This window comes from Agelaius phoeniceus, chromosome 1 (assembly GCF_051311805.1).
Source record: "Agelaius phoeniceus isolate bAgePho1 chromosome 1, bAgePho1.hap1, whole genome shotgun sequence".
Lineage (NCBI taxonomy): Eukaryota > Metazoa > Chordata > Aves > Passeriformes > Icteridae > Agelaius > Agelaius phoeniceus.
Window position 1 is genome coordinate 19,850,550 of NC_135265.1, and position 14,836 is coordinate 19,865,385.

Sequence of the window (14,836 nt, forward strand, 5' to 3'; positions counted from 1 at the left end):
CAAAGGGAGTAAGAGCAGAGATGCCTCGTTACTGATAAAAAGAGCAACTTGAGGGAGATGGGCATCTCTGATCAGAAGCATGTTTTAGGATTCCTGGGAATGTTGAAGACTGGAGCAATTGCCTCAGCAAACAAAGGTAAGTGATCTACCATGTCAGTTAACAAATTAAGGAAATACAACCCACAACTGCAGAGGGATGTGCAAGGAGAGCAGAGCATGTTTTAAATTCAGCATGCCATGTTTAATGAAGCATTATTTTGTGTTATAACTTAGTGCTTTCTGCTGGGATTTACTGCCTCAAGGATGGTCAGAGGCTACTCTGTCAAGTTACAAGCTAAACCACTATCGCCACAGTACAGCTGGAAGGATACAGGAAATTACCATAGGGCCAAGCAAACAGCCTGTAGTTTTCTTTATCACTATTATTCAATTTTTTCCCTCATTTCCCATCAGAAAACATGTTTACAGAACATGGAAACAACTGGAGCTTTGAAGAAATGCCACAGACCAGAAGGGTCCCACTTTGCCTTCCTGGCCTTTGCTCCCCCCATCCTGTGATGCCTGGCTGAAACAGGTGTTCTGTGATGAAAAAGGAAGCTCCTGAATGCCTAGAAGCATAGCCCAGCAAACCCAGACAAAAAGTCCTTTCATTCCTCATATATATTTTTTTACAAGGCAGCCATTGATAATAGCAGTCACCTGGCAGGGAGATAAAAGTTGGGAAGCTTTCCTTCCTAGTTTACCTGTCCTATATAATTTAGAAGTTAGTAACATTCCTAAAACTGTGCAACAGACACTTCCTTCTTCCTTTCTGTGATTTTCAGGAGAACAGAATCAGAGAAGGTACTTTTTTAAAAAATTTTATTTTTTTAATAATTACTTTTTGATACTGAAAAAGAAACCAAATTAGAATAGCAAATGCAGCGTTTTCCTCTAAATGGACACAGCTTCTCTATAGAGTTCTACAGAGCTTCTGAATATATCTTTTCCTATCTTCCCTCTCTGGCTCCCTACAGATTTAAATTACAGAAGCAGAATATTTGTCCTCAAAGTAACCTATTTTTTTAATTCACATGGATGTTTTGATCTCTCTCCCTAGACTTCCAGGCTGAATAGCCCCACAGAATTAATACAGCTGCTAAAATGTATAGAGAGAATTGAATCAGGTCTTTCATTCCTGCCCAGCAAATAGTCTTATAGCTCTCACAGTCAACTCATGGACTCCTCTTCTTGCTTCTCTTTTTCCCATTTCAAGAGTCTAAAGCACTCTAAAACCAAATGCACTTCCTTTACCCCTAGATATAAGCAAACTAAATGATCGTGTATTATAAATAAATAATACAAATAAAAGCATCAACAAAGAAACAGGCATCCAGAACCTTTCAGCCTCCAAATCCCAAATGCCTTCAAAGAGTATAATGAACAACTTTGAGGTATAGAGTAGCTTTTCAGTAACGAGGTAAAAAATCCCCCCATTCATTCATTCATTCTTCCTGGGAGCACACAAGCCATGCTTGCTGCCTGTGGGAAAGTGGCATCAAGCTGTCCTGTGACCAAAATCCCACATTGCAACACTTCCCATGCACTGAGCACTGCTGAGCACACTACAGAATTAGAAGCAAGGCTTTGTGGGCTGAAGACTCATTTCCAATTGGCTCAAGCTGCTCTTTTAGGAGTAAACTGTGGCTGTGTTGAAGCATGTAAGGGTAGAATATAACCTCTTTCTTTTTCCCTAAATTAAATTCTACATATAAAAGGCCCTATAGACATTTTAGCAACACCTACCAGCATGTTCTAGCACAAGTCATTTGGTGAAGGCTTTACATATGCACTTCTCTTCAAGCACACGCTTCAGTCACGTTTTCAGGTTCTGTGCCAAATTGAGGCTTGCAAGGGTAGCAACTATTTTGCTTTTTATATTGAATTTAAATCTTTTAAATCTTTTTTCTCTTTGTGTTCTCCTGCTTTATGGCCAACCTCAAAACGTATTTGAATTCTACTTAAAAATTTCCTTAGATCTCCAAACAAAAGATTATTGGAAAGAGAGGGACAACTGGCTGGCTCTACAACTGTACTAGCATCTGTCTCAGACTCTCAGGGAGAGAGATGAAGTTAAAACTACAGTGGATTTATGATGATCAATAAAAATAATTATGACAGCAGAAAATATAACCAAACACTGGACAATCTCTCTGGCCACAGAGTTTTTAAGTTTCACTAGGAATCCTGGCTTGGTATGCACCCCCACTAGGCTGTGCCATAAAACAGCAAAATAGGATAAAATAATAAAATTCAAATACAGGCATGGGAGGGTCAAAGCTAAAGCTGAAAGGAATAATTTTATTTTACAACGTGCTCTAACTAGAGCAAACTTCTGAAGACAAAGCTGGATATAACTTCCTATCCTGAAGACTTCACCTTCAATTTATTATCTATACAAGCTTAGGGATAAAAATGTGATTCACTAACATCTCTGGGTCATCACTTGAAGCTAACAGCAATGTTTTTGTGTAAAAAAGCAGGACAATAAAACATAAATTTGCATTCAAGAAGCAGCATGGAATAAGTGTTTGCACTTAAATTTGATGTGAGCCATGTGTGCTTATTGCTTCTCAAGCTCAGGCCACATTTCAGTCCCTTGGAGAGAGATCATAAAATCTAAGTGAATATTTAGTTTGTGCATCTCCTAAATGTGTCTTCCACATCACATGAGGAAAAAAAAAAAATAAATCCCTTTGTCCAGCTCTTAAAGAACAATGCAACATGCATTAGAAGAGATTACTCAGTGCTGTTATCCACTACAACTATACAGGGAGGTCAGTCTTTTCTGCCTGCTGAAAGACCCTTTTCCCCTCAAACCATTTCAGGATCTTCAACAAGGCTGCAAAAATTATTGCCTCTGTTGCAAATGTACTGGGACTTCTGGGTCAGCTACATTCCAAAGTCTGAGACCAGATGAAAATCTTAAACATCTACATCTTTTTCAGTCCACTTATCTGTAGGACACCATTTGTATAGAATGATACTGTTGAGCAAGCATATAAGCACAGCTCTAAATAAGGGAAGTTTTCCATAACTGAAGCCTAGGTATGCAACTCCAAATGCTCCAAAGTGTGCAATCTGTTTGAGGTTTGGTTTGTTATTTTTCTGGTGGGTTGCTCCTCCTCCCCCTTCCTCCCCTCATTCCTGCTCTCCCCCACTACCCCTTCCCCCCCCTTTTTGGTTTTATTGTTCTTGTTGCTTTCTTTTGTTTTGTTGGGGTTTTCCCCCCAATTGATGGCTCTATTAGATCTATTACCTAAATGATGTAAATTTCTTTCCAAACTTAGGTGGGAGGAGAGAAACACAAATACTTTGCAAAATAAGAATAACAGCTTTTTAAAGCACAGCTTTTTTAACTTATCGCTATTCCTGCAGAACAAACAAAACCCACCATCAGTGATAAAACAGCACATGCTGAAAAGCACCAGTCTGCTGATCTATCAGTTCTGTTTTCAGCAAGACACTCACTCTACAGGAAACTTCAGCATGATTTATAGCATCAGAGGCACAGCATTATACACGGATGGTGTATACATACATGTGTTATAGATCATTTGCCAATAATCTTTTTCCTTAAAAGGTCATGAAGTTACAGTCCCAGTAAAGGCTGCTATCATATTTATCAGGCAAAATAATAATTTACATCTTGCAATGATTGCTTTTTTAAGATGATAAACTTTTTGAGCAATCAAAGCATTCTGGTCAGCAGGGTTTTAACCCAAATGCTTTGGAATTCTTTCTTCTGACTAGCAATTTCTGAATCTGGATTCTTATTTTTAAAGTTTAATTACAGGAAAAATAATTTTACAGTTTGTGGAAGACCATCGTTCTCTTCTCTCCAAGAACTCAATGACAAAACCAAAAATATTTGGACACAGTCTTTTCAAGCTGTCAAAGTGCCAACAGGCAGAAATCTGACCCAGTATTTCTCTATTTGTCTATCCTTCAGACATGCTTGTGTTTGGGAAAAGAACTTATCACACTAGACTATAAAATGCTGCAGTTTGGGATATGTTATATAAACAGCTGAGAGAAAACCCCCTCTCCTGATGCAAACCTGAGTGAAGAAGGAGTATCAGAAATGGCAAAATCAGCAGCAGTCCAAGACTAAGCTTGCACTAATCAGAACCTTCGGTCAACTCTAATCTGGATTTTTTCCAGACAGACAGGTTACTTGATCAGAGGTCTGACTGGGATTTAAAACCTGAGATTAGGGAACTGAAGGATAAGAATGCAGAGAGAAACTACACCCCTGAATTTGAAGAAACAAGGGGAAACTCAAAAGATCTGCTGTTGCAGAAAAATTCAGCTCATACTTTGATACACAAACAAGGAATCTTTAATTCTGGCAAAGCTGTCACTTTTTAAAGCCACCTTCTTACTCACAAAACTAGGATATTACCTGACTTTTACAAGGTCTTCCAAGAATAAGAAAACTATGAATATAAAACACAAATCTATGATACTGGGAACAATCAAGCAAGCTGTAAGACAAGTATGGTCTGAAAACAGCAGTGGAGAAGTAGAGCATACAAACTGCTTGCTGACAAGTGATGGGAATCAAAAGTCAGGGGTTCAATATCAGAGCACCTAAACAAAATCAAGAACACAAGTTGGATCCAAGCTTGCAGTACAGCACAATATGAAAAGGCAGACCTTCCAATCCTCAGGCATCTCAGCTGAGGTGCAGCATAATCTCTCCTCCTTTTGAACACTTTTTCAGGGTGCTTTGGGGTGTATGGGGTGAGCTCAAGAGGCTGACAAAAGAGTTTCTTTCCTCCATTCAAATTGATGAGTTTTCTTTAAGAAGAGTAATTTTGCAGGTCTTTAATGTTATTCTAGAAAATGGCTCTGAATTGAATCAAAACCAGTGTTACCAACTCTGCAATCATTGTCCATGTAATTGTGCATGAAAAAACCAGGGGCTGAAAGTGCCAAGTATATTAAGTCAAAAAATAAATGAAAAAAAAAACAGGCTAAGCAAAACCAGATAAAGACCAACAAGCCTTCAAACAAAGCATGCTAGATTTTTTGGGGTTTTTTTTGCTACTGTAGTAACTCAAACTCAATGACCTCATTACATGCTGTGGCACATTATACTTGGGTCTGCTGCAATTTTACCACATGCCCAAAGGTTGTTAAAGTGAAGCACATTACTGATGGCCTGTGGTGCATGGGGGCATGTGGAACAGACTCTCACAACACAACTGCTTCTCCTCTCAAGGAAATACTTGCTGACCTAAGTGATCCCTTCTTAGCTATGCTGTCCTAGGTGAGAATTTTTTAGGACAACTTACTACTGTTATTGTATCATTTGTGCACTGGAAAGATAGAAATGTCTCAAACAGCTTACAGGAAAGGTTTGGGAAGGATAAATTCATTAACATTAGCAAAACTGAAAGCAATTATGTTATTACTTAGTGTGATATATGATAGGGAACGAACCTTTGGGTTTCTGTGGCTGAATGTAAACATGAAAAGCTGTGTACTTCTACAGTGTACAACTGTACATTTCAGTTATTAAGTCTTGTAGAACTTGCATAATAAACTAAAAAGCATTGTATTACACATTCTTAATCCATAAAAACTTTTTTAAAAAGAACATGAATAACAGACGTAATAAAAAGTAAATGGAAACCAGAATTGATGACAATCTATAATGGTGATTCATGTTAACCGTTTTATTTGAGACTATAGTTTAGATCAGTGTATATATAACTTTAAATAGGATTCAGTAATAAATTGTGTTGATATTGAGGTCAGGTTTCTGCAATACACCAAATGCTAAACTTGTAGTCCATAAATACCTTCACTGCAAGTAAAACATAAATCTATTATCTTTACAGCAGCTGCAATCTGAAAAATATGCTCATTTAATTTTGTTGCCTCATGTATATCTTATTAACCAAGAAGCAACCTGAATGAGAAATATACAATAAAGTTAAAAAAACCAAAACCCCCAAACCCCAGCTGGATGATCAAGACAACTCTCCTTTTCAGCCACTCTCACCTTTCCTGTCATCAAATAAAAGTAAGTTTTTTTACAAGATAAAATGGCCTGGTCTTACAGGGCTTACATAGACAAATTCTCAACAGCAATAAGTCTCAATTAGAGATGACTAAAAAGTTAATTTCCCACCCTCATCCAAATTTAGATCTTATTCAGATTAAAAGTGAATAGTCAATGCTTGCTGTAGGAAATTAAATTAAAACATGTAAATACACACACATAAACTTTGAATCAAAGTGCTTTTTAATTGTGTTTATATATAATACAAAAATTCTAAGTTAAAGGTCCAAATGCAAAATGTGAAATGAGATATTTTATCATCATCAAAACAACAATCTCACAACTACTTGTTTTGTCACTTACTAGTGAAATACTTGACAAGAGCACGTCAACTTTAACATAATTTTCCAATTTCAACTAGTTTTTTCTTTGAGCATTTTTTGACTAAACCTACATAACACCTGGGACTATTGAACAGAATTCAGCTATTCTACTTTTCCAGAGTTTTTATATTGTTCTAAGAGGATTTATAATGCTCACAGGTTTCAAAATACTACGTTCATCCTCCTTATAATTTTATTTTCACCTCCACTACCTCTTCTGAAATGTAGTCTTTTCTGTTTCTCTCTCTCTTTTTTAAATCCCTCTTGACTAACAAGAGCAGGTCTGATCCATCTGACCTAGAGCCTGGCCGCATCAGCTGCTGAAACAGTGCAGGTGAGAAGGAAGCAATCTCTGAAACAAGCAGGAAGGGCAAGGAGGAGATGCAGGATGGGGCAAAAGAGGATGGAGCCAGGAACTCTGACACCTGTTTTGCCACAAAGAAGTTCCTTACAGAGGGCCTTGGGTTTCTAGCCCGGGGGGCTGAGGTTGAATTGCAGATGCACGTTGTTTTGCTTGCAAATTTGAATGGAGAGCCCTTTTAACCCACATAGGAAAGCAGAAACATGCAGCTGGAGAATATCATGGAGGAACTACCACAAGAAAGACTCATGCCAGCTCCCAGGGCTCTATGGAGGCCAAGACTACGTTTTCCAATGGATTTTTGGTTCAGCTTTTATGATTCTTCATAAAAAAAGAATAATCTGCATAGTGATGAACAAACCTTAACCCTTCAGAAAACACTGAATTTACAGTGGATGATACTTGCCTTTTACAACTAGCCTAGTCTAGCCTAGCAGCAACTCCTGTTGCTGAAAAGAAGAAAAAGAAGAAAAGATGTAATTATTCAGCAGAGATGCAGTTCGTAAATTACGACTAAAGGGGGAAAAAAAGGGTAATGCATGAATAGAAGAAAAAATTAAATACAACTCCAAGTGCTTATTACTGGGTAACCACTGCATCCTATTCTGCTACTAAATGCAGCTGAAACTTCCAAGAGAATGTGCCCTATGACAGCAGTTAAGCAAAGCTGCAGTAAATACTATAAATGGCATTGCATCCCTGAAACATAAGCAGCCCTTTGACACAGTTCAATTACATCTGTAAAGCAAAGGAATGGAGATCCTAGCATCAACTCTGACACAACATATATTTGAAACACTGCCAGAGAAAGGTTAAATGGAAAGGTTTATATATTCCCTTTGTGGAACTCTTCCTATTCATGTCAAGGATTGTTCACTGAACAAAATGGCATGAGATAAGTGATTCTGCCTAAAGACCAAAAATGTCACCATGAGAATATCTTAAAAAAAAATTATCTGCTTATAATGGAACCTAGACAGTGTTTCATATTAAAAAGTAAAAGTTCTAAAAAAGTAAGAACAAAATCTGATTTTACAAGCTTTATTTCATGACATAAGAACACTAACTACAGCAGAATTTTAAATGTCCTTAACTCATCTACAGCCACAGAAAGTGTATGTTAAAATCACATTGAACCCACGTATATCATAGGAAATGAGAGACAGGCCTCGAGCTAAGGGAGCACTAGAATTCCTGCTTGTATTTTATCTAGCTGCAGAGTTCAAGGCGAGCCCCTGTGCACTTAAAGCTATCCACACAGAATGATTCCAGATAGCTGGGTGACATCTAGAAAGGTCACACTGTCCAGCTATTTGCTCCAAGGCAGGAACAGCTGTCTTTTTTGATGGAATGACATTTTGGACATATGTTTATCTAACCTGTTTCAGTGATGAAGAATACTCATAGATAATCTGTTCCTCTAGCCTTATCATATGGGAATCTGCTTTACTTCAATTTCAGTCATTAGTTGCTGCTGAAGACAAGTTCCTTCTCTGTGGAAGCCTTTTACACAACTTAAGATTGTTACCATGTCATCTCTTAGTTTTATTCTCTAGAGCAGTGTTCTTTCCTTTTTTCTTCACATGACAGTCCTCAATTAGTCCATATGTTTCTGAAAGTGCAGTGCTTGAAACTGAAGAAAATATAACTCTTGGGATCTTATCATTGCTGAGTAGAGCGCAGGTGTCATTCTTGTGATGTCTTGTACCTACCTTCATATCAATCCTTACATTTCTCTTGATGGATCATCCCATCTAGATGCTACTTTTGAAACTGTGTTCAACTCAAGCACCACGCCTGACCCTGGATCTGGCCTCAGAACCTGCTCCATTTGCCTGTTTCAGAAGGTTGGGTCAAATCCGGCCCAGAAACACACTCTAACACACTGCCCTTTGGTTGAGGGACATGAACAGGTTACACAAGCTCTTTCAAACCCAAACACTTAGCACAACTGATTGCTCAATGTTGAGAGCAAGGAGTGCTAACTGAAGTTAAGTTTATTGGTTGGATGAAAGAGAAGAGGACAAAGTGGAGGAAGTGTTCCATGATGAGACACAGCACCCAGCACTCATAGATGTTACTTTAGGGCAATGTTTTATGCTCATTTGTGAGAAGCCACAACCAAAAACAATCCTCATGTGTACTTTGCATGGCCTCTCTGCAAACTTCTCCATAGAGAGCAAACTCATAGGTTCTTCTTGTTCCTGCTGTGATTATGCAATGCTCCAGTTTAGTAAATACAGCATTTGCCAATTGCACCGCATTAACACTCCCAGCTCAGCCCTCATCAAACCTAAAAGTTGGATATAATTCCACACTGCTGGCAAGCTTGCAGCATTTCATTGTACTGGATCATAAATGCTTTCATCAAATTACCTTTGTTCCCTCTGTAGAGAGTCCTTAGGAGAGATCACTTTAACCAAGGCCGCCTTAAATTCCATTGGTATCCGTTTTTCTTAGGAAGCATGAACCACACTGGGAATGTAAAATACCAGTGACTCCAGCTGTGTTCTCAGACTAACAGACTGCAGCCTTGGTAAGTTTTGAAACTGGAGATGTTACAGAGATTTCTTTTTTCCAGGGCTTTTGGAGTTCCAAGCAGCAGAACTGTGCAGTAATTCACACAGTCCAATGAAACCACAGTGACTTTTATAAAAAGCAGGGTCAAATGATGCTTTTATTTTTATTTATCTTAATATGAAATTTTTTTATCTCCTTTGTGAAGAAAAACCAGTAGGATTCAACAGAGCATGTGATAGCTGTATTTGGTGTACTTCAAAGCAAAGCAACTTTCCAGGCACCACTGCATAGCAGTCCTGCAGGAAACACAAGTTTCAGGTCCAAAGCTCCATCTCCTGAGGTCTGTGCATGTGTGGAGACCTGCAGCACTGCTCCACCAAAATTTGCCAAAAAGTCCTTAATGAAAAATACTGAGGTCTGTGACTATTCTGCTCAGGAAGTCTCTCATCACCTGACATTAGGCATTTCTTCATCTACCTCCTTCATGGTCTCAGGAGTCTCTTCCTTGAAAGGAAACAGCCCTCCTAAACTTCATTTTTTGAGGAACCTGGTATTCAGTAAGGCAATATATGTCAAAAGATTTTGCTCTAAATGGCCCGTATGTGCTGCTAATAATTTTTTCACCAGACAAATAACTATTCTAAATTATAAAGACCTTCTCTTCATTCAACTACATTTGTTTACAGTGTAGAGAGATAGTTCCCCTGTTATTTATCATCAGCTCCAAGTTACATGTCAGACAAAAGCTAACATCTGAGTAAAGCATTTGCTGGAGTTTAGGTACCTGTATGAGGATATAAACTCTGAACAGGAATATTCAGAGCCAAACAAAAACACTTTTTCCCAAGGGATTTTTAAACTTTCAATGAACTATGAGTATTGATCTTACTGTGGAAATGAGTTTCTGAAAAGCTGAATTTAAGACCGAAGTCAACCTCACTATAGTCTTAATTTATCCACTTTTTACAAGCAGTATTTCAAACCACTTTTTCAGAGGAAATGACAAAGACAAAAACCACAAAAAAAAGAGGAAGAAGCAGTATGAAAATTGAAAAAAAGAGATTACAGCTTTAGAGATAAATCTTAGTGAAATATATATGATGTGGAAATAGGATTTGCTCTCAAATGTCACTAGAAATCTCTAACCCAATAGTCCTTGTTTACATATCAAGTACAAAAAAACCCCAACAACTTAAATGCAAGCAGAGAAAATATACCTGATATACATGTTGTTTACTCTTGTATTTATTTTGCTACTTCTAAGATAAAAGCTAAAGGTCCTAAAGTTTAATGATGAAAGTTTGGTCTCAATTATAGATTTTTTTTTAAATAGAGTAAAATTCAGGCAATATCAAAATGCTACTATTTCAGCACTAGATAAATGATAGATAAACACTCCTTAATAGCAATTTATCCTATAAAAATAATTTTACCCCTCCTCTGAATGCTGATGTCTGGAGACAGCAGAAGTCCAATGATTATAAATTATATCAGGATTCTGGAACATACTTTGACATATTGTAATAAAAATTACAATAACAGCCTCCCAATTCTCCCTGATGACATTTGCAAAAGACTGTAACACTTTCAAGACTTTGTGGCAGCACTTCAGCAGTGAGCCCTCACTTACACAACTGGACGCCTTAATTGTTTTGTGAGCTTTCAAGAGACTGTCTGTTTCACTTTACTTAATTAATGTCATACTCAGTTTGGGTACTGTAAAACACACATAGATACAAACCTCGCGTTTAAGAACATCCATCCTGGATTTTAGCATTTTTCTCATCAAAAGGGAAGTTTTGCACAGGCCCAGGAGCGGATGGATGGATGGATGGATGGATGGATGGATGGATGGATGGATGGATGGATGGATGGATGGATGGATGGATGGATGGATGGATGGATGGATGATGCTGGAAGGGAGCCGGGCCGTGCGCGGCCGCCGCTGCGCCCTCTGGCGGGCACAGCCCCGCTCCGGCCAGCGCAGCCTCAGCCGGGCACAAAGTCCGCGCTTGGAAACCCCCAGGGGCAGCCAGGTAAGTTCCGGCATGCCTAGAAAATTATTTCACTTGGATTGGTCCGACTTGATTTTCTGCGGTAAGATAATTCTAATGAGCTGGCAAAAAAATGCCTTTGCATTTTTTTTTCCCACGTCTGCTGAAATCAGAGTGTATCCCTTTGGTAGCATCCTCAGAAATCCTCCCTGAATCCAGCTCTGCCCGGGCTTACTATATGTTTCCATTTCTTGACACTTATTCCATTCATTTCAATAAGAGGGTTTGTTACTGAGTATTTGACAAAAAGGTAAAAGCAGCATCCCCTTAAGAATTTGCAGCTACCTTAAATATTTATTCTTTAATTCTTTAAAGGTTTTATCTGAGCTGATCCAAAGGGATACAATAAGTGCTAAATAAAGTAAAACATTGAAACTTCACTTGTTTCATTTTGACTCACAAAACCTGAAGTTGAATTTCTGGCTTTACATGGTTTTTTTCTCTTCTCACTGATTGGACACACTCTATCATTGCCGGTTTTTTCCTTTCCACAAATAGCTACAGCATTACAAGCAAACAAACAAACAAGGAAATAAAACTCAGATTTTGAAAACAACCTTTCATTATTATTGAAATAAAACTCAGATTTTGAAAACAACCTTTCATTATTATTGTAATAACATAGTTTTTTCTTAAATCAAGAACTATGGAAAAGATGCCAAAGTTATAAATATCTAGATGTCAAAACTGACTTCAGATTGCCCATCTTGCTACTTGAAGAAAACAACTACTTGCTATATTTTCTTCAGAATGTATTAAATATCAAAATATTTGCCTGATCATAAACTCCTTCCTACTTCATAACACATTCAGGAAAACACAAGACATTATCAAATGATTTATGAATAAGCAATCCACTGGTAAACCTTCTATTTAGCACCTCCTGGTACAGAAACTGATGACTACTACAACTTAATAGCCTAAATCAGGGTTGTGTGGTGTTTATTTGCCCACTGATATATTATACTTCATTTAGTCAGCACTAATATTTTATTGGCTGCATACATTGGCTGGAAGATAATAAACTTGGTGAGTTCAGTCCACTACCACACAAGATTGCTATTCTCTTTTTCTGATATCACCACTACACTTTTTCCCCCCTTATAACTAACATTAACAAACACCAACATCTGTTGCCTTCAGCCCTGAGTGTAGCAACATGGGGTTTGCAGCAGTACACGAAAACTCTCCTCCCGGCTTTTCCCTTTGGCCCCAAGTGACATGTGAGCCCCAGCAACCTGCTGAGCTACCCCGTCGTTTAGCAATTCCAAAACTCAGTGGTGGGCCCCTGCCCGGGAAACTCCTGCTCTGTCTAGCGCATAATCTCGCTGGACATTCAAAAAAACGACCCAGTCTCTCTTGTTCGGGTCAGTTACACAAAACTTTTCACACTTGTATCAAACCTTTAAGGAAAGGAGGAAGGGGCAGTTCTGGTGCACCAGGGAAGCTGGTAGGCGTGTTCCATCTATTAATAATCTAGATGGTATTTCTACTACACAGGCACAGCTTTTGAAAATACCTGTAAGCCAGAATCTGCTGCAGAAAGGTCCCCTGACACACAAACCCCACGACCTTTCTCACTATCCGCAAATGTGCCAAGATTTCCTTTAACAGCTTTCCCCTCCACAGCACAGGAATGCAGGATACAGAAGGCTTTAGTGATCCAAAGGGAACCCCATGCTGTGGGAAACAGTGGCCCAAGAGCAAGCACTACAGGTGCTGTGTGTCACGCATTAACAGGTGTCTCCGAGAAGGACTGACAGGGGGACCCTGACACTTGACAAGCAAAGTTAGTCAACAGAGCCTCTCGCTCCTAAGGAACAGGTCCCACAGCGCCTGGGGCTTCTTCCTTTATCTTTCTCCTTCTCTCAACGCCCAGTTTCCAGGGAAGGCTGCAAGCTACTGACTTCCGCGGGGGAGGAGAGTGCCCGCTAGCTCTCCCAGGCAGGATCTGCAGGGAAACTTTGCTATCCCTCCACGGCTCGCTGCCGGGAGAGCTGGGGGCCCCCGGCGCGGGAGGGAGGGAGGGAGGACGGGCGGGGGAGGCTGTCGGGGCGCCTCTCCCGGGGACTCGGGGGGCTCCGTCCCTCCCTTCCCGGTTCTCGAGGTGAGCCCCTCACGTCTCGTACGCGGCTGGGAAGGAGACTCCGGGGACCCCGCGGAGGGGCTGGGGAGGGGAACAGCACCGGCTCCCAGTGATCGCGGGGCAGATTCATTGAAAGAGGAAAGTCCCGAATTCTCGTTAAAATAAGAAATGAAGTCATAGAGAGCTCTTTCCGGAGAAACCAGGGTAGGGAAGGATGAGACGCCGGGACCCCGGGCCTCTCTCGGGAGGAGGGGGAGCCAGCCCCGAACGGCGTTCGCCCTCCCCGGGTACGGGCCCGTGGAGCGGCCGGCAGAGCCCACACCGCGGGGGCTGCGGAGCCGGCCCGGCCCCCGACCCCGGCCCGACCCCGCCCCGGCCGCGCTGCCCCGGGCTCGGCGGAGAACCCGGGCCGGCCCCGCCCGGCAGGTACCGGCCTCGCTTACCGCGGCTCTGCCTCGGCGTCTCTCCGCCGGCGAGCTGGCAGCGCTCGCTCAGGCACTGGAAAAGTAATAGAAATCCGGCGGCTAGTTTGCTCCTCCGCAGCCTCGCCATAGCACGGAGCCTGCCGAGACAACTCTCCGGGTGCGGGGTGCGCGCCGCTCCTCGTCGGTGCTGGGGAAGTCCGGGGGGCGGCGGAGAGCAGCCCTAGCAGGCGCCGAGCCGCCCTGTGCTCGGAGCAGCGCTCATACAGTGGGGCGGCAGGGACGAGCCGCGGGGCTGAGGGCGCTGCACCGGGTCTGAGGGGCGCTGGAAGGAGGCGGGGGGGGCTCCGTCCCCCGAACTCGCGCGGCCGCGCCGCTCTCAGTCCAGCGGCATCACCGCTAGGGAAAACAAGCCCAGCCTCGCTGCGAAGTGCCAAACTCTTCCCTCCTCGCAGTCTGCAGATAGATTTTAGGAGAGCCACTGAGATCCTCCCTTCCTGGCTTGCCCCCACCCAGCTCCCTTCCCCCGCAGGGTGAGACAGGATGCCTGAGGGAGGGAGCCTCTCCTCGGTGTACCGCTACCGACTAAACCCCTCCGAGGGAACCAGCGGGGAAACGTTCCAGCCGGAGCCAGCGGACCGGCCCCGAGTACGGGGGGAGCAGGACCCGGAGGGCGGGCGGATGCGCCGCGGGAGAGGATGCGCGGGCGGCGGGGAGGCAGGCGGGGACGGACGAACAAGTTCTCTCTCTCTCTCTCTTTTTCGGGGCGGTTTCCGAGGCCGGCGGCGCTGGTGCGGGGCCGAGGGCAGCGGCGTGGGGCGGGCGCTCCCCCGGCCCGCAGCGCTGCCGCCGCCCCCGCCGCGCAAGTGCGGGCAGGGGGCTCGCCTGAGGCCGGTCCCGGCCGCCGCCTCGCTCTGCCCCCCGCCCCCTCCGCAGAGCGCGGTGGGGCGCAGGCGCC

General features: G+C 42.2%; 1 protein-coding gene across 1 annotated transcript in view; it reads right to left on the reverse strand.

The window, feature by feature from the left end:
• The window catches only part of PLXDC2 (plexin domain containing 2), a 257,404-nt gene extending 242,899 nt beyond the window's left edge, over positions 1 to 14,505 (reverse strand). The window contains exon 1 of the mRNA XM_054632727.2: positions 13,900 to 14,505. Within this exon, the coding sequence (XP_054488702.1) occupies positions 13,900 to 14,008 (109 nt within the window). The 5' untranslated portion in view covers positions 14,009 to 14,505. The remainder of the gene's footprint in view (positions 1 to 13,899) is intronic.
• Positions 14,506 to 14,836: the final 331 nt, after the last annotated feature.